Genomic DNA, 19,534 nt, shown 5'->3' on the forward strand with positions numbered 1-19,534 from the left:
ACGCGGCCACTCCTGCAGTGGGTGAACTCCAAGCCGTGTAAAGCACTGACGGGACCAGCAGAAGCAGGTGCGGGCGCACCGAGTGGAAGAAGGACCGCGCCACCGCACGGACACAGCCGGCCTTTTGAACACATCTCATGCAGCTAACACCACACTTAGAGACAGACTTACAGCTTTAAACGCACACAATGAAACAAATACAGAAACGAAAGCATGAAGAGTTCATCTCGAGGGTTCGGAAAGAGACCAGCACATTAACCCAAAGAAAGCAGAGAAAACAACAAAGATAGAAGCAGGAAGTAATAAGGTAGAAAAATCAAAACAGGGCCAACAAAGTCCAAAGAAATTCTTACACAGGATTTTACACCTGGTGAGATTCATCAAGCAGAGAATGAAAAGGGCGAATACCCAGCGTCAAAATGGAGAAGGGAGGCCTCACCATGAAGCCGGCACACAGAACAACTTCCGGCCAATGTGTCTGAATATTCACACAAGTTAGCAAATGTCAAGAACTGAATTTGAATCGAATGCATAATTAGAAGTTGTCTCACAAAGAAAACGCTAAATTCAAACGGCTTCACCAGTTAACCAATGATAAAAATGTTAGCAAAGATATAGAAAGGAATTTCCTTAATGTAGCAAAAGAGAAGGAACACTGACAAAACCAGCCTAAGTCGTGCTTAACAGTGAAACAGCGCAGACCCTCCCTTCGAGAGCAGAAACAAGACACCGATTATCTCTCATATTCAACACTGCAGTGGAGGTCGGGATTGGAGCCGTAAAGCAGAAAGGATAAACAAACATGGCCTGGGAAAGGGAAAAACTGCCACTGTCCACAGACCACATGACGGGGTACAGAGAAGACCCAAAGCAATCCACGTATAAATTACCAAAACTAATAGGTGAGTTTGGCAAAATTGCCAACATCAAGGGCAATATACAAAAACCAACTGTGCAAACCAGCACACACTATTGTATAATAACATTTTTAAGGTACCACTGAGAATAGCATTTTTTAAATGAAGTATATAAAGACAAGTTGAATAAAAAATAAAAGAACCTCTACTCGAGAAGCTGAAACATTTTGGGGAGAAATTAAAGACTAAGTAAATGGAGAGAAACACCATGGTCACAGATTGAAAATCTCAATACTACATAGATTTGAATTCTCCCAAAACTGACCTACAGATTAAAGGCAGCCCCAGTAGGATTCTGTTGAGTGGGGGAACACTGGCCCCACTAAACATCAAATTAGCCCAAAGTCACACCACTGGTGCAAAGATGTACAGAGAAACCAACGGAGTGCAGCACAGACCCGGCCGCTGGTGTGGGACCAAGGGGCAGCGCAGAGTCTGCAGGGAGAAAGCAGCACCACACAGAGACACCTGCCCCAGGTGGATCAGCAACCTGCACGCGAGCCCTCAGAAGAGGGAACAACTTCAGACATTTAAGGACACGAAGACATTAACCATACAGGAAAGGATTAGTAAGTCTGACTATATTAAAATGTGGAATTTCTGATCATAGAAGACTTCATACGAGACTGAAACGGCAAGTTACACAGCAGGACAAGACTTTTAAACACAGAGTAGGCTGAACTACACGAAGCTGGCATCTTTGCAGATCAACAATGATTAAAAGTTGGCAATTTTGTTTGGTTCAACCCAATCTAACCAACAAAGTGCTCATATCTACAATATATAAAGGGGGCTTCCCTGGCAGTCCAGTGGATAAGACTCCTCACTTCCAGCACTTCCACTGCAGGGGGCCCGGGTTCGATCCCTGGTCGAGAACTAAGATCCCACACGCCACATGACGTGGCCAAAAAAATAAGTAAATATAAATGTAAAAATAAATACAAGGGGCTTCCCTGGTGGCGCAGTGGTTGAGAGTCCGCCTGCCGATGCAGGGGACACGGGTTCGTGCCCCGGTCCGGGAAGATCCTACATGCCACGGAGTGGCTGGGCCCGTGAGCCATGGCCGCTGAGCCTGCACGTCCGGAGCCTGTGCTCCGCAACGGGAGAGGCCACAACGGTGAGAGGCCCGCATACCAAAAACAAACAAACAAATAAATAAGTACAAAATTAAGGTAAATTAACAAAATAAAGAACTTCTATAAAACAACAAAAAAGACAACGCCATGCGGAAAATAGGTGAAAAGACTGAAGAGGCTCTTCACAAAAGAAGGTATTCAAAAAGCTAGCAGACGTGCAAAGCTGCCCCAGCTCGCAGATAATCAGGAAAGCGTAGACCAGATCACAACGTGAGGTGGCCCCCGGCGCTGGGCCGGGGGCAGGCCCATCACAGTCACCTCCAGGGGGATGGCTAAGTGCTGGACGAGCCGAGGCACAGGCGGGTGGGGCACAGACACTGCACGGCAGCAGGGATCAACCATCGGCACTCGAAACAATTCGCCAACTTCACATGTCGAGCAAAGCAAGCCAATCATAAAACAACATATACTGTGTGATCTTGTCACACAAAATTTAAAGCGCAGCGCTGAACGCAGTTTGAGGACGCTCCCTCCCTGTAGTGGGGCCAGGGGCTGAGCTGCTCTGCTCTGTGCACGTGGCCGCGCGAACAGGGCATTTCTGACAAAAAGGTCGAAAGAGAGGGAAGGGTAAGCTGTGAAAAAGTGAGAGAGTGGCATGGACATATATACACTAGCAAACGTAAAACAGATAGCTAGTGGGAAGCAGCCGCACAGCACAGGGAGATCAGCTCGGTGCTTTGTGACCACCTAGAGGGCCGGGATAGGGAGGGTGGGAGGGAGGGAGACGCAAGAGGGAAGAGATATGGGGACATATGTATATGTACAACTGATTCACTTTGTTATAAAGCAGAAACTAACACACCATTGTAAAGCAATTATACTCCAATAAAGATATAAAAAAATATATATTAAAAAGATTAAAAAAAACTTTTTTTAATTAAAAATTTTTTTTTAAAAAAAGGTCGAAAGAAAAGCCAATCAGCTATGAACCAAGACACATTTCCACCCCTGAACTTACAGACTGACCCAAACATCTTGCATTCCAAAAAGTACATACATCAATTAGAGAAAATAACTAAGACCAAAACCCACCGAGTTCCGTTCCCCTCGACGGACTTACTCTGCTTAACCTGGAGACGGCCAGAGACACAGAGGTTTTAAACTCTTCCGGGTTCTTCTGTGCTAAGGTGGTGATGAGGCTGGCGGCGGCAGTCACCACACCCTGAGAGGAGACACACACACATTTAGACACCAAAGCTCCTGACGACACCCTCTCATTTTAAACTCCTTTTCTAAACAGAACTTTAAATGCAGAAGAACAAACGCAGAGGCAGCCCAGGGCCACCTAGAGCCCACTCTGATCAGCTCTCAATGTGCTTAGAAAGCAAGGTGCACACATAGGTTGTTTTCTTGTTCTAGTGTCTCTCTGAACACTGGGAAATCCAGCACCCCTCTAGCCCAGACCCTGCCTCAGTGAAGGCCAGCGCGGGGCAGCGGCTCCGGGCCCCAGGCTCCACCCGCCCATCGCCTGCCTCTGCGCTCGCTGCCCCAATCTAGATCATTCCGGGTGGACACACCGTGTTCAGACTCACATCAATCTTTACAACCCAAAACTGAGATTGTGTGAAACAGCAACTGAAAAGCCCATTTTTCCCCATTTTGAAGGGTCGTCCAAGCCATGTCTCTGCCCTCTGTCCTGAAAGCACCACTGGGCCTGGACGAGACCTGACCCTCCCCACGGAGCCCCGCGGAACCCTGGCCTCAGCACACGGGGACCTTCCACGCAGCCCAGGGGAGTCTCTACCGTCATCCTGGGACACTAGTATTTACTCCCAGTAACTCATGTCTCCTGGAGGGAGACAATGGTTAGGTAGAGAAGGTCTCTTGCAAATGTAAGAAAGAAAAGACAAAACGAATGACACCCATTGACAAAAACGGGTGTAAAGATGCAAAGCTCCCTCGAATCATCACATAATTCCTCCCGCCCCTCCCCCACCCCCACTCCCGAGCAGGCGGGAGAAGGTGGCAGAGTTTCTGCAGCCGAGGCGGGGTCAGGTCCAGCACCACAGCGACCTCATCAGAGGCCACCGCTGTGCTGTTCTTTCGTCTTTCTGATGGAAACGCGAAAGCCACGCTAAAGAAACGGGTCTAACTGGCCTCACTGTCCACATCTCAGTGGGCGATAAGGGCCAAACACAGAGCTTTAACAAACAGGCGTTTACAACACGCAGATTCCGCAGGGCAGAGTCTCTTTCACCGTGGCTTCTGAGTGTTTGGGACACAGCCTGCTTCCCCAGGAAGATTCACCTGCGGGATGAATCAGGAAACATTCTGACAGAAGTCAGTTGGGGCTGGTTGGCTCCCGAGGTGCAGCTTCTCACCTTCCCTGTGCGCCCGCAGGGTCTCTGCAGGAAGGCGGTGTGAGGAGAGGGCTGGGGGGCCCACGCAGCCGTGGCTCTGCCGGGCCCCAGCCCCCAACCCCCGACCCGGGCCGCCTCCTCTCCCGCCTCGGGACACCGCTCGGGCCGCACACGACTAAGGGAGGGCCAGGCCTGGCGCAGGGCTCTGCACATCACAGCCCTCCCGCCTCTTCCGCTGCTCTCGGAAGGGCTTGCTCCCTCTGAGTGGGCAAGTGACACTCTTCCTGAGGTTTCCTGACCTTGAGACCAAAGAAGCCAAATCTCACACCTTTGGTGGCAAAGTCAGGAGGTGTGCGACAAGAAGCCGCAGCCCCGCAGAGGGCAGAGAGCAGGTGCAGAGAGCAGCAGAGGTGAAGGGAGAGCTGGCCGGTGGACGCGGCCTCACCCTGGGCTGGCTGAGACGCCCCTCCACCTCGCCCAACGCAAGCTGGGCTCCTGTGGCCTAGAACCACAAAGGCGCCAAGCAGTGCACCTGGCAACAGAGCCGGGTACGTGAAAATACAAAAGCGAACCAAACAGCTGGGCACAGAAGCGTCCAAGGAGGAGAGCCTCCTGGCCGGCAGGACACGGCTCCACCACCCTGGAAAGCGCTCGGTGTGGGCGTCGCTGGCCTTGGGCCTCGGCACCTGTCGGCATGTGGCTGCAGAAAGCTCCCCCGACAAGGCAGGAGTGATGACAACTCCTGGTAAAATGCCACGAACCATAACCAATTACGCCTGCTCAGAGCACTGGGCCGCGTCCCCGCCACACCTGGGCTCTGGACGGCCCTGCCCCGGCCCTGCCTTGCCGTCGGCTCCGGGTTCAAGCCCGGACCTGTGTGACGCCGTCCAACCTCTCTGAGCCTCAGTTTCCTCGTCTGCAAAACTGGAAAACGCCCCACGGCCTCCAGCCTGGCCGCCTGACTCCACGGCAGGGCCTGAACCCGAAGAGGTGGAGCATGGCCCGGCACGCAAGGCCCGCCGAGGCCCCCGCCCCCGCAGCACGGCCTGCAGACACCCCCTCCCCTCTGAGGAAGGGCTGCCCTATGCAGACTCGAACGTTCCTGGTAAGCGTGGGAAACGACGGAGGGCCAGCTCGCCGGGCAGCCCAAAAGGCAAGCCGCCCAACCACCAGCTCTCGTCTCTGAGTCTACATACGCCGATGGGTTACTTTTCATTTAATCTTTAAGGGAAATTTCTCTTCTGGGAAACAATGGAGTAACCAGCTAATGTGCTAACACCTATGAGCTCAGCAGGAAGTTCTGTGTGGAACCTCGATTCTCTCGTTCGTACAGCGGGATTCCGGCAGGACAAGGTCACTCTGTCCAGCATCGTTTCCTACTCGGCCCCGCCTCCCGGTGTCAGCGTGGACAAGGGCCCATGACTCACGGCCAACCACAGCCAGCGAACCACTCCACATCTCCCTGCCCTGGCCTGCGACCCGGGGAGGGCTCGGGCCTGGCTTGTGCACCAGCTATGTGCCTTGGGCAGCCTGCACGCCAGAGCCTGGGGGGCTACAGGACAGCCCTCTGACAGCCTTGAACAGGGTGAAGACAGGCACGCCTTGTGAAGCCCTCAGTGGACGCAGTGTTTCCAGAAGATGCTGGGCTGTGCCTTGTTCGTCCCTGCAGCCGGCAAGCTGGAGACCCTCCAACGCCTGGTGACCGGGTGAGCCAGAGACCCTGTCTAGTCCACCCTGTCCCCAGGGCAGGGGCTCCTGACCCCTAACCACAGGCGCTCCCAGGCTCGATGGACGGGTCGTGGACGTCGCCCCAAGCATCCCGGACGTCACACACAGCTGCTCGCACCGCACTGGCCTGAAAGAGGCTGCTCCACGGGAGGGGCTGCACACTGGCCCAGAGGCACCTACCAAATGCTGGTCGTTGAGGAGGTGCACCACGCGGGACGTCCAGTCGCCCATGGGGACGAGGTCAGGAGATGTCCTGTACAAGCGCAGCAGGCACAAGGCGGCGCTCTGCTTCACGCTGTCCATGGTGTCTCTGAAAGACAGACGGCAGTCACTCCTGGGCACAGCGGCGAGCCCGGCCCAGAGCCCACGGACAATACCCCAGAGTCACCACAGAAGCAGAGGTGCACCCGTGCGGGGGCTGGAGGGACACTCAGGACAAGGCCGCTTCAAGCTCTCCACGCAACAAGCTCAGGCCCAGCTCTCGCGCTGGGTCTCGGTGGGGACCACGCCTGCACAGTGACAGGCAGCCATCTGCTCGAGGGGCCACCTCCACGGACGTCGCCCTGAGCACGGTGGACGGGAAGGGGTCCCGCCCCCGCTAACCTGCTCCTCGTCAAAGCAGCAATTCCCAAGTGCCGTGCACGGCCTCAGCTGCGCAGGCTGACAGCTAACGTCCCAATAACTAGGAGCTGAATTTCAGTATTTTGGTTTCATCCCTTTTTTAGTTATTTTTATTTTTGGCTGTGTTGGGTCTTTGTTGCTGCACGCAGGCTTTCTCTGGTTTCGGAGAGCGGGGGCTACTCTTCATCGCAGTGTGCCGGCTTCTTACTGTGGCGGCTTCTCTTGTTGCGGAGCATGGGCTCTAGGTGTGCGGGCTCCAGTAGTTGTGGCTCGTGGGCTCTAGAGCACAGGCTCAGTAGTTGCGGCGCACAGGCTTAGCTGCTCCGTGGCATGTGGGATCTTCCCGGACCAGGGCTCGAACCCGTGTCCCCTGCATTGGCAGGCGGGTTCTTAACCGCTACGCCACCAGGGAAGCCCCCAATTGCAGTATTTTTTTAAGCTCACTTAATAACACAGAGTCCAAAGGGGAGAGTATCAGAGAGCCTTGCACGGCCATGGCGCCCCGTGTCCACCTAGAGATCTCCTCCCCTACACACCCGGCGGGCGCCTGGGGAACAACCGCAGCCACGCCGGGCAAGGGGCGTCTGGAGGGCTCCTGTCCTGGTTTTCGTGCTGACCGAGGACAGCGACGGTCCCAACGCTGTTTACCCCTCCTCCTCCCAGACCCTAGCCAAACGCTGCCATGCGGCCGGGCAAGCGGCAGGCCCACCGACGAGCGTTCCAGAGGAGGCCACCAAAACACGTCTGAGAAGAACCTGTCCACGCCCCCTAAGTGCTGACAGAAGCAGTGGGGTTCCCGTTCCGTGGAGGGAAGAGCAGGGTTTGGGGGCTGTCATTACCATTTACCTCCTTTTAGCTTTCTTATTTCTAAATAACTCCCAACGGGTATGACAAACCCCTAAACTGCCCCCCATTCCATGCCAAAGACAAATTACTTCAGTAAAAGTTTCTCTCTTGGATGTAAACCCTCTGGGGAGCAGGGGCAGATGCCTGTGCCTCGCCCTGGCCCTGCGCTGCATGCTCCAGGAGCGGCAGGCAGCAGCAACCGCCAGGCCTCACGGCCTCCTGGGTGTCTGCCGTCTGCGCCCACACACTGCGGCTGAAAGAAGCCGGCCGGTTTCTACCGCGGGGCCTACCGGCTGGCAGCCCACCCTACCCGTACAGCCGCTGCTGGTGGGAACACCGGAGGACGGTGCGAAGCAAGGAGACCGCTGTCCCCTGAACTTCAACTCTGTCTCCAGTCAAGGCCCAGAGCTCAGTCCCGGCCTGGAGGGCGCCCCATCGTCCCTCCCTCCCCGACCTCCCGGCTCTGCCCCGCCGCCCTCAGCCTTGCAGCTCCACGCCCAGGCACCTCCGTCCCCACAACTCCACTCTGAGTCTATTTGGTCGCTGGATTTCAAGCGTTGGTCATTTGTTTCAAGGAGGGCTCGCAGGTCCACACAACCTGAGCTTCTGGGGCGAGAGCGGCTGCCTGTGATGCTGACACTGAGAGAACGAGGCTCCCCGCACACCCCTCAGCAATCTTCCTGCTGCAGGCTCTCTTCTCCACCTTGGGTTCCGCCCCTCCAGGCCGTGTCTCAGCACACACCCTTCTGTGTCCTTTCAACCTGCAGTGCAATCCACCCTTTACTTCAGGGAAGTGTTCTGGAATTATCTGAACACTTTCAGAGATTACCTCTATTTCACATTCCACTCATCCAACAGGTATTTATTGAGCGCTTACTATATACCAGGCATTGTTCAAAATGCTAGAAAGAAGGCAACAGTCACAGTGAGCAAAAGCTCTGACCCCAGGGAGCTTGCTTCTGAAAGCAGAGACCGGCAACCCGCAGCCAGGTTAACTGTGCACCGGGCAGGGGCGGGGCTGGAGGAGGGGGTCAGGACCCTGAGGCACAGCTGCCCCCTGACTGGCTCCAACCTCCAGCCCCGCCTGCCCCTCCGGCCCACTCTGATCATACCACGTCTTTCTCCCACCTCGGTGACTTGATTCTCGGGGCACCCGCCATGTTCTCTGCGTCTTCCGGTTCACAGGTGTGTAACGGTGTCACCTTGGTTCTCCACGTGCTTCCAATCAGCTCCGCCACCCCTCCCCTGTGCTCGTGCTACTGTGGGTCCACCACCTCTGAGCTCTCACATTCGGGACCGCTTTTTCCATCAGGCAGTTCCGTGACCTCTCTTCCAGCCTGGCTCCTCCGTCTGACTGGTGTGACACCCCGGTGGCACTCCTCCAGGCCTGCAGCCACACACCCGACACTCCCCGGGCCTGTGGCCACCCTGCCACTGCACTGCTTCTTGCTCACGGCCAAGGTGCTCCGTCTGGCACAGCTGCCACCTCGGGCTGATCATTCTCTGTGCACCGTAGGGGGTGTAGCTGCATGCCTGGCCTCCACCCATGAGATGCCAGGAAAACACCCTTTGTGGTGACAACCAAACGTGCTGGGGCAACACCACTCATTGAGAACCAGGCGTCTACACCCACGTGCTCTGGTGAGGTGTGGGGCGCTTCCCGACAGCCTCCCAGCCTCTCCACTGCGCTGTCTGAGGGTCATTCCCACTCCCCCGCGGCCCCACCCCCCGCGGCCAGAGGAGCTGGAGTTGCCGAGTCCTGCTCCACCTGCTCGCTGGTTGTCCCAGAGAACCCAGTCCCCTGCGTCCTGACGAGCCCCCTGGGCTGGGACCCTATTCAGCCAGCCGTGCTGCCCAGGTGTGGGCTGTGTCACCTTCCCAAGGTGCAGCGCGTCCTGGAACAGGAGGGGGGCCCGCCTCCGCCACGCCCCGTGGCCCAGCCCGGCACAGCTGGAAACTCTTCCAGACCTGCCTGCTCAGCCCCACTCAGCTCCCCTCCAGATGGGACAGGGTGGGGGTGTGGGGTGCTGGGAAGTCTCAGGATTGGGGTGTGTGAACGCTTCTGCGAAAGGGCGAGAAGGGGCCCCGTGCCCGCAGGACGGCCGCGCTCCCTCTGCCTGGACGGAAGGTTCACCTGGCCTCCCCGTCTCCCCACCACGTACGACGTGAGACGGGGAGGTTAGCTCACTCCATAAATCCTTCAGCAGTCACACAGCTGATCTGTTTAACGTGAGAGATGGCCACAGTCTCAGCAGCAGGGCACCGGACACATACCCGGCTACGAGGATTTTAGGGATCTCCCCCGCGAACGCCTCGGCCATCTCCCGGCTGCCCACGTTGGCGATGCAGTGCAGGGCCAGGCCCGTGAAGGTGGGGTTGCGGCTGCCCAGGTCGTTCTTGACGGCGTTGTTGACCAGGCGGATCAGCTCCGAGTTGGAGTTCACCAGCACCGAGATGAACAGGTAGCCCTGGGTTCCAGAGGGGCGAGAGAGCACAGCGCTCGTGACAAGCCGAGTGCCTCAGACAACGGGCAGACGTGCTCAGCCGTCGGCAAGCCCCAGCACCATCTCATCTGCTCGGGGCGCTGCGGCCGTCAGGCCACGGGGGACCCAGCTGCCTTCTGCTGAAAATGCCAGTTCTGTCCCCGGATTCCGCTGTGAACGATTCTGTGGGACGCACCCAAGAGGCACTGTCCCCAGCGGCATCAGACACCTTGGTGCCCCCCATCCCACTCACTCATCCATGGGCACCTGTGCTCAGCACGGCCTGAAAAGGATGGAAAGGCCCCACCTCAGCTGGAATGGGGCCACTACGGCGATTTCCAGCAACCCGGCCAACTGCCGCTGTCCCCTCTCTCCACTCTGTCTCCGGGCCCCAGCTTCCGCTTACCACCAGGCCCAATTCCAGCCCCTTGTCACCCCCGCTGTCCACGCCCTCCCCACGCAGGGACACGCTGACCTCTCAGCCCCCGTCGGTCTCAGGAGGAGCTCACCGTCTTCCCTCCCGCGTACGCGCCTTGACTGGTGCCGCGGCTCTGTCCGCCCTGGTCCCCGGTGCCCCCTTGGCCTCAGTCTCATCTCAGGATGCCCCCCGGAAGCCCCCCCTATTAGCCACCCGCTTCTCAGCGTCTGGAGGGTTCTACACGCCTCTTTCACTGGGCACTGCCCACAGCTCTATTCTCTTGTGTACAGGGCTGTCTGATGCCATCTCCCCCCTGGAACAGAGCAGGGTCCACATCTGCTTATGGTCATATGTCTCCAGGGACCCCCAGCACACTGCTGGGTCCGTGGCAGACACTCGATAAATTCCTGTTGAGTAAATACCAATACTTAACAGAACTCCTGGGGCATCTAGGGTATTTTTTCACTTTCTGTAAGTTAAATTTTTGGACAAGAGGAAAATGTTATTTTGTAACACTCAAGAAAACACACAAATAAGGTTACTCCAAGAGAATGCAGGGCTACAATTACAAAGCCTGGGGTGGGCAGGGCCCAGGCACTGGGCCAGCTGGGAGCAAGGCGAGGCCCGCCACCTGCGCTTGGCTCTTAAACCACGTGGGTGTGGGGCCTGGTTCAGAAACAGGCAGTGGCCGGAGGGGCCACTGGGTGAACTCATCTGTGACACGCGTCAGCAAGGCACTGAGGAAATGCTCTTCCCTGCCCTCTAAGGCGGACCCAGGGGAAACGGCACCCCTCGCGTCGAACAGGGGTTTGGTGCAGCTCCCACTGGAACCCACGGGAAATCCCCAGACTAGATGGAAGGTGCAGAGAAAAAGCAGGACACTAAACGGCCATCTGATGAGAAGAATCCCCCGCCCCGCGCACTCACGATCTGCTTCTCGGTGTATCTGTTGGAGCTGAGCAGGTTCACGGCCTCCATGTGCCCGAAGTCGATGTCGTGGCCCAGCAGGAAGATGAAGAGCAGCTTGCACACATACTTCTTCTTGCTGTAGCCGTCCAGGGCCTTGTCGCCTGCAGAATGGAGGCGGGGGCAGGGCAGAAACAAGACAGCGGGACATGAGGGGCCGGCCTCCAGGAGGCCAGTGTCGTGAGCGCGCGGTGTTGCTAAACCAGGCGCCGCACGTCGGAATCCTAATGTCCGGCTTCCCTGACGAAACAGAAGCCGGAACCCCTGCCTTCCCAAGACGGCCCCAGGGCCTCATTCCCACTGGCCACAACCTTGCCGGGGCCGCCCTGTCTTAACCAGCAACTTAATCTTTTAAACATGTTTATTAATTTAGCCAGGCGAACACATTCTAAATAATCTTCCATTACACCCAGTTTTAGAACAAATCACCCACCCTAAAAGGACCAGAAGGGCTTCTGTGTCTTCACCCTAATCACAGCGCGACTACGCCTCCCACAGGAGATCACGGCAAGGCACCTTCAAGACGTGTCGCTGGCAGAGTATAAGATGCCATTTTAAAAAGGACCACTAAACCCTGCCATTCTAAATACCAGAGGTTCTTATTTCCCCTGAGAAGTGTAAAACGCTCCTTAGCAGATTACAAAGATGACAGCCAGAAAGGCTGCCGTCTTCCGAGCTGGGCATCACAGTGACGCCACTGCCACACTGTCAAGGGCCGGACATGGGAGCCAGGAAGACAATGACAGCAACGCTCCTCATGGTACGGGGGTCAGGTCACTTGTGCTCCAGGAACAAGCGCTGGCCGGCCTCAAAGCGTTGTCTAGAAGAAAGAGCCACCCCACCAAGATTCCCCAGGGTGACAGTGATCACGAGTCGGCCAGCCAGCTGGACACCTGGCACTGGGGAGCTCTGAGAAACCCTCCCTCCTTCTGAGCAGGAGACCGGCATATGATTCAATGACCAAACAACATAATGTCAGACCAGGTCGGGCTCCCACCCCCACCCCCACTCGCTCATCTGCCCGCTGCACCCGAGGAGCTCAGCTCTGTCACTTCCTGGCTGGGACCCGTCCCCGTCTCCGTGGGAAAGCATCTGCAGACGCAGGACACGCAGCCCACGGCAAGCAGCAGCCCCCATCTCCTACCCGCCCGGCCACCCCTCAAGGACCAGCCTGAATTCCATCACCTCTGAAAGCCTCCTTTGACAAGCAAGCCAAGAGTGCCGCCCCCTCCTCTCACCCCCTGGAGAGTGGTCCCTGCCACTCAGAGCCCAGGGAACAGCCAGCCAGACTGTGTGCTGGATGCTGCCTGGAGGCCAAAGGGGCTTTCTCTGCTGCTTCAGGACATGGACCCAGCGTCCCTTCCACAGCCCTGCCCAACGCTGGGAGACTTACAGACGCACACACTTGAAAGCCAAGCACACAAGAAGGTGAGGGCCACAGCAGGCAAGGACAGTCAAGGGTCTCGGCCCCGGTGCTGCCGCGACACGGGATAAGAGCCAGTGTCTCTAGGGAAACGCGTCTGAGCCCTGGTGACCGAATCCTTCTGGAGGACTTTTGACTGTGATCCTTTTTCACCCTTTCTCTCACTGAGACTGGCGTTCAACCCTGACCCTAACCCTCAACGAGTATCTTCTTATGTTCAAAGAAGTAAAAAGACTAAGATGCCAAGGATGGACAAGGAGGGCGCCCCTGTCGTCTTCTGGAGCTCAGTTAAAGCACACTGCGGGCTGTGAGATGCTTCAGAACTGCTGGCACCAGGGTATTAACTCTTCCCTCCCCAGCATCCCCACAGACCTGGGGTATCTTCTTCATTCTCCATAGCACTTAACTGAATTCAACTGTTAAAAAAGGGAAATGCAAATTAAAACCACAGTAAGGTGTCACTGCACACCCACTAGAAACACCAAGATTTAAAAGATTAACCATACCACGTGCTGGTAAGAACGTGGAGGGACTGGGAACTCACACACGGCTGGCGGGGGCACAAAATGATGCAGCCACTCTGGAAAACGTGTGGCAGGTTCTTAAAAGGTTAAACATCCACCTCCCACGCGGCCCGGCCACTCCATCCCCAGGTACCTTCCCAATGGGAACGACACCAGGCGTCCACACAAGGCCCGCACACCAGGACTCACAGCAGCTCCACGCCTAGCCGTCAGCACAGGAACAAACCCAGACGCCCACCCTGGTGAGCCAGCACACCGTGAGGCAACCCACCACAACGCGGGCAAACCCCAAACGCAAACGTAAGTCACAGCAAGCAGACCAGAGGCCTCACACTGCCCGATTCCCTTCATGTGAAATTTCTAGGAAGAGCAGAAGTGCGGTGACAGAAGGAAGACCAGGGGCTGCTGGGGGCTGGGAAGGGTGTTAGGTGCAAAGGGACACGAGGGAACATTTTGGGGGGTGGGAATGTTCTCTGCTGTGTCTGTGGGGGTGGGTGCACGAACACGTGCATTTTTGCCAAAATTCAAAGCGCACGCTTAAAACAAGTGAACTTTATTCTGAGCAAATTGTATCTCAGAAAACCAATTTTTAAAAAATTACTCTGTCAAAATATCCCAGGAAAAAAAGAAGAGCAAAAGATGAAAGAAGACGGGCAAGAGGCTTCCCTGGTGGCGCAGTGGTTAAGAATCCACCTGCCAATGAAGGAGACACGGGTTCGAGCCCTGGTCTGGGAGGATCCCACATGCCGCGAAGCAGCTGGGCCTGTGCGCCACAACTACTGAGCCTGCGCTCTAGAGCCCGCGAGCCACAACTACTGAGCCCATGAGTCGCAACTACTGAAGCCCGCACGCCTAGAGCCCGTGCTCCGCAACAAGAGGAACCACCGCAATGAGAAGCCCACGCACTGCAGAAAAGAGTGGCCCCCACTCGCCACAACTAAAGAAAGCCTGTGCGCAGCAACGAAGACCCAACGCAGCCAAAACTAAATAAATAAATAAATTTATTTAAAAAAAAAAAAAGAACACGGGCAAAATGACGGCAAGTGGTGAAGCCAGGTGACGGCCGCCAGGCGGGGAAGGGAACAGCGCCCCCCCATATGTATACGTTCGTGTTCCCTCGATAAAATGGGGTGGCTTTTTCAAGTCTTTCTTTACCTGTAAAAACATACATTCTTTACAGAAACGCTTTTTATTCATCTTTCTACCCCGGCACCTGGGACTGAGTGAGCGCCCAGCAGTGAATGAGCAAATGAGCGTGTGTTACCTGGTAAACCTCCGAAGGCCACCAGCCAGAAGACATTTTCCCACCTCTGGGCAGGACAACACAACAGCTGTTTTCTAGAGGTTCCAAGGTTGAGGGCAGGCCCACTACGGCCCTAATGACCTCCCATTCGGTGGCTTCCACAAGCAGGCTGGCGGGTGTGCAGGGCAGGGCAGGGTGGGCGCCCCACCTACAAGGGGCTCTGGGCCTGCCCGGGGAGACGAGCTTAGGCTAGAAGGTGGCGCCATGTCCTCCCTCAGTGGTCGACAGCGCACATGAGGGCATGGCCCGGCTCTGTCAAGGGCAAGGCTTTCACACGGGCACTGCCCTGAGGCCCCGGGCCCTGCCCGAGCATCACCACCTCTGTGTGTCTGCCGCCAAGGACTCCACCAGATGCCAGGGCCACCAGCAGCCTGTACACTCACCTGCACGCCCACCTCACCTTTCCTCCATCTGCGTCCAGGACCATTTGTCTCTGGTCCGAAGCACATCCTTTAGACTCTCCTTCAGCACAGGCCTTCTGATGGGAAACTCTCCTTTTTTGTCTGGCAAAGGTCTTTTTTAGCTTCATTCTTTTTTTTCTTCTCTTTTTTTTTTTTTTTTTTTTTGCAGTACGCGGGCCTCTCACTGCTGTGGCCTCTCCCGTTGTGGAGCACAGGCTCCGGACGCGCAGGCTCAGCAGCCATGGCTCACGGGCCCAGCCGCTCCGCGGCATGTGGGATCTTCCCGGACCGAGGCATGAACCCATGTCCCTTGTATCAGCAGGCGGACTCTCAACCACTGCGCCACCAGGGAAGCCCCTTAGCTTCATTCTTAAAGGACATTGTTAGCCAGCTGTTACTGTCCAGCACTTTGGGACCATCCTCCGCTCCGCTGCCCCCATCCCTGTGACAAGTCGGCTTCCACAAGGACCCTGTGAAGACGGCCCATCTCTTCCCCCTCTGGCAACTTCAAAGATTTCCTGTCTTGGGTTTCTGCATTTTCACAATAGTGCGTCTAGGTGTAGATTTCATCTTATTTATTTATTGTAACCGTGTTTATTGAGTCTGAGGTTTAGTGTATTTCATGAATTCTGGAAAGTTCTGTCACACCAGCTCCCCTTTCCTCCCAGGAGGTCACTTAACCCTGCAGGCCTTTGAACCGCACGCCTGTGTCTCTCACCCACTCTGCTGCTTTGCATTCAGGACGGGCTGTTTCCTCACCCATCTTTCAGAACGTGGCTGTGGCTATATCCACCCGAGTTCTTCATTTTAGTTCTGCATCTTTCGGTTCTAGGATTTCCATTTGGTCTTATTTCAAAATAAGAGTGCTATGTCACTTTTTATACTTCCCAAGCTTCCCACTGAAATTTTCAAGTTCGTCTTTTATTTCTTTAAGAACAGTAAACCTAGTTCTTCATTGTAATCTGAATCTGGTCTCGGAGGCCTCCGTGATTCTGTTTCTGTTTTCTCTGCTGGTTCTTGCTGTGCAGTCTTGATTCTTTGTGTGCCTCATTATCTGTGACTAGGTGCTGGACAACATCCTTGAGAAGTTACCTGGAGGAATCACTCAGCCTGTGATGGTAACCTCTTCCTCCAGAGGACTGCGTGTGAAGTCCCGCTGCAGGCCTGGGGCAGGACGGGCTCACTCCCGGGTCACTCCTGCCCTAAGGGCAGCCGCCTTTAGGGCCTCAGTTTAAAATGGAAGAAGGCCTCACACTGGGGGCTCTGGGATGACCCTCCTCCTAGACCCCAGCTGCTCAACCTCAGCACTGGGCCTCCTCAGGCCAGGTGGTTCTGGGGGGCTGTCCTCTGTGCAGTGGGGTGTCCGGCGGCCTCCCTGGCCTCCACCCACTAGATGGCAGTAGCACGCCCATCCCCAGCCCCGACGGCCTTTGTCCCCTGGGGGCAAAATCACCCTGACTGACAACCGCCCCTCTAGACACTGAAGGTCACCCAAACCAGGCTCTGTTTCAGGGCTGCTCCTCTGGGGTTAGCAAACTCCCTCCCAGCACAGAGAGATGAGTGCTCTGCTTGCTTTCGTGGGCCAGGAGTTCTCTTCTCTTCTTGCTCTGTGATGCTTTCAAGATTGTTTTAATACTGTCTCTTTTTAAGCCGCCTCCAGTGGAAGAGTTGGTTGAGATGTGCGCTAGCCGATGTGGCGGCTTCGGCCACATGGGGCTACTGAGTACTTGGCCTGCACTGGTCTGAACTGCATGTGTTCCATGTGGTACCTTCCAAAGACTGGGCATGAAAAACATGTAAAACATCTCAATAACCTTTGCTACTGACTACATGTTGCAATGATAATATTTTAGGTACACTAAATCAAATAAAATATATTAAATGTAGCTTCATCTGCTTCTTCTTACTCTTTTCTAATGTTGCTACCAGCCGATTGAGAATTCAGCACGTGCCCGCGTTTCCGGTGGACAGCACGGATGGAGAAGTGCAAGTGCAGCCCCCAGAGCACATACTCCTGAGAACAAGGAGTAGGTTTTCCCTTGTCTGCTGCCACTCAGGGCACACACGCTCCATAAATGCCAACTGGTTAACAGAGAAGAGCGAGCCTCCTTCCCTACCCAGAAGGGCTCAGCTGAGACAGGCTCGGGGGCAGAAGAAACTACAGAAGTCTTGTTTGTCCCCAGATATTTAAAGACAGTTTGAAGATTCACCCTCTTCTAACCACATGGTGAACATCTCTTAGGCACTGCGTTCCTCCCCAGGAATGCGCCTGTGTTTCCACACACACGCACACAGTTGCAGCAGCAGACATCATCCGCCCCTTCGACGAAGGCCTGGAGGTGCCAGGAGTGGGTCAGCTCTGTCGGGGTCAGGATCTGCCTGCCTCGGCTTACGAGCCATGGCCAAGCGACGTCCCCAGCCCATGCCAGACCCTCTACCAGACAGTCTGCACGCCGAAGCTCCCTCTAGGGCTAGTGACAACGCTGACAGACCAACGCCTCTAACTGCGGCCTCCTCTGCCCCCAGCCAACCTGCTTCCTCTGTTTATATTCCGTGGTGTCACTCTCTCGTCAATCTTCCGTCCTCCAACCCCATCACAGGGTCTGCTTCACAGAGAACCCAGCCTGAGGCCAGCAGCACCCCATTTAAAGGCGCAGAGGGGTAAGTCACTCAACAGGGTAACCCAGCTAGTAACTGGCTATCAGAGCAAGTGCGAGCTGGGGGTAGTCAGGGCAGCCTAGCTCTCATCACCACATTATACGCTCCCTTTTAGGAAGTAGTGGACGTTCCAGACCCCTCATCAGAGAAGATATACAGATGGCAAATGAACACATGAAAGAATGCTCCACAACACGTGTCATCAGGGAAACGCATATGATAAAATAGCAACGAGATCCCTCTACTACCATCGCAACAGCTCAGATCCAGACACCGACAACACCAAATGCAGTGAGGACGTGGGGCACAGGGACCCTCACCCGGCTCCGGTGGGGCTGCGAATGGCGCAGCCACTGTGGGGGACAGCTGGGCGGTTTCTTACAAAACTACACATACCCTCACCACGTGATGGGCAATCATGCTCCTTGGTATTTACCCAAAGGAGTTGAAAACTTATGTCCACACTAAAACCTGCACACTGATGTTTTTAGCAATTTTATCATAATTGCCAAAACTTGAGAACAACCAAGACGTCCTTCAATAGGTGGATGGATAAAGAAACTGGTACATTGGACGGTGGCATATTATCCAGCTAAAAAGAAATGAGCTGTCAGACCACTAAAAGACAGGAAGGAACCTTAAATGTGTGTAACTAAGTGAAAGAAGGCAACGGGGAAAGGCCATATAACCATATGCTTCGAACTCTATGACATTCTGGAAAAGGTAAAACCACCACGACAGTAAAGAGATTAGTGGTTGCCAGGGGTCGAAGGGAGGGAGAGATGAATAGGAGAGCAAAGAGGATTCTTAGGGCAGTGAAAGTGCTCTGTGTGAGACTATAACGCTGGGCACTGTCAGGATACGTCCGTCCATACGCACAGAATGCACAGCAAGAATGAACCCTAACGTGAGGTATCGATTCGGGCTGACGATGACGTGCCCATGTAGGTTCACTGTGACCAATGAACCGCTCTGGTAGGGAAGCAGATAATGGGGAGGCTGTGCATGTGTGGGGACAGGACGGGTACAAGAAATCTCTGTACCTTCCTCTCAATTTTGCTGGGAACCTAAAACTGCTCTACAAAAAGTTAAGTCTAAATTTAAAAAAATTTTTTAAGCAATGAAAGTTATAGACAACCCCTCACATACACACACACACACACACACACACACACACACACACACACACACACAAATACATATAACCAAACCATTTCACATACGATTTCAGAGTTTCACAGACCTTCTTAGCGGATCCTTGAGCCTGGTTAACAGTAAAGCATAACACCTTCCGAGGGCTCAGCAGGGGATACATGTTGGTAACAACTCAAATTCCACGAGTGTTCGCATCATCTGATCACACAGGATGTCCGTTCTCAAACCCTGAAAAAGCTCCGACCCCAGAAATCCTGTCTTCTCCTGCCCCCAGTCCCCTGGGTCTTGGTCCTGGCCCCCTCCTCTACTCATTTTTTCTGGGCAATTTCAGCCACTCCCGTGGCTAACGTCTGCTCAGAGACTTGAACGAGGTCTCAAATCTGTAAAACTCAACCGAAAAATTAAGGCTTAAGGGATTAACCGGTCTTTCATAAACATGTCCCAAGACTGAAAATCTACACTTGACAATTCCTCAAAATGAGGATGCTCAGGGGAGGTGTCCGCCCCAAAACCTGGCTCGCAGAGAGGCTGTCTCCCTGAGTGGATTAGACAACATGGTGCGTTATTCACTAACGCAGAGGAAGACACGTCCACGTTGGAAGAGCTCAGGTGACCGTGCAGGACTTCTACGCAGAGCAGTTCCCCACCCGAGACG

The 19,534-nt window shown here is 55.0% G+C and overlaps 1 protein-coding gene across 3 annotated transcripts in view; it reads right to left on the reverse strand.

Moving 5' to 3' along the window:
• The window catches only part of AP2A2 (adaptor related protein complex 2 subunit alpha 2), a 63,753-nt gene that overhangs the window by 18,666 nt on the left and 25,553 nt on the right, over positions 1–19,534 (reverse strand). For all 3 annotated transcript variants that reach the window (XM_032639876.1, XM_032639877.1, XM_032639878.1), the window contains 4 exons: positions 11,377–11,519; positions 9,823–10,016; positions 6,262–6,391; positions 3,114–3,215 (listed from right to left, as the gene is read on the reverse strand). In XM_032639876.1, coding sequence (XP_032495767.1) covers positions 3,114–3,215; positions 6,262–6,391; positions 9,823–10,016; positions 11,377–11,519 — 569 coding nt within the window. The remainder of the gene's footprint in view (positions 1–3,113; positions 3,216–6,261; positions 6,392–9,822; positions 10,017–11,376; positions 11,520–19,534) is intronic.

This window comes from Phocoena sinus, chromosome 8, assembly GCF_008692025.1.
Source record: "Phocoena sinus isolate mPhoSin1 chromosome 8, mPhoSin1.pri, whole genome shotgun sequence".
Lineage (NCBI taxonomy): Eukaryota > Metazoa > Chordata > Mammalia > Artiodactyla > Phocoenidae > Phocoena > Phocoena sinus.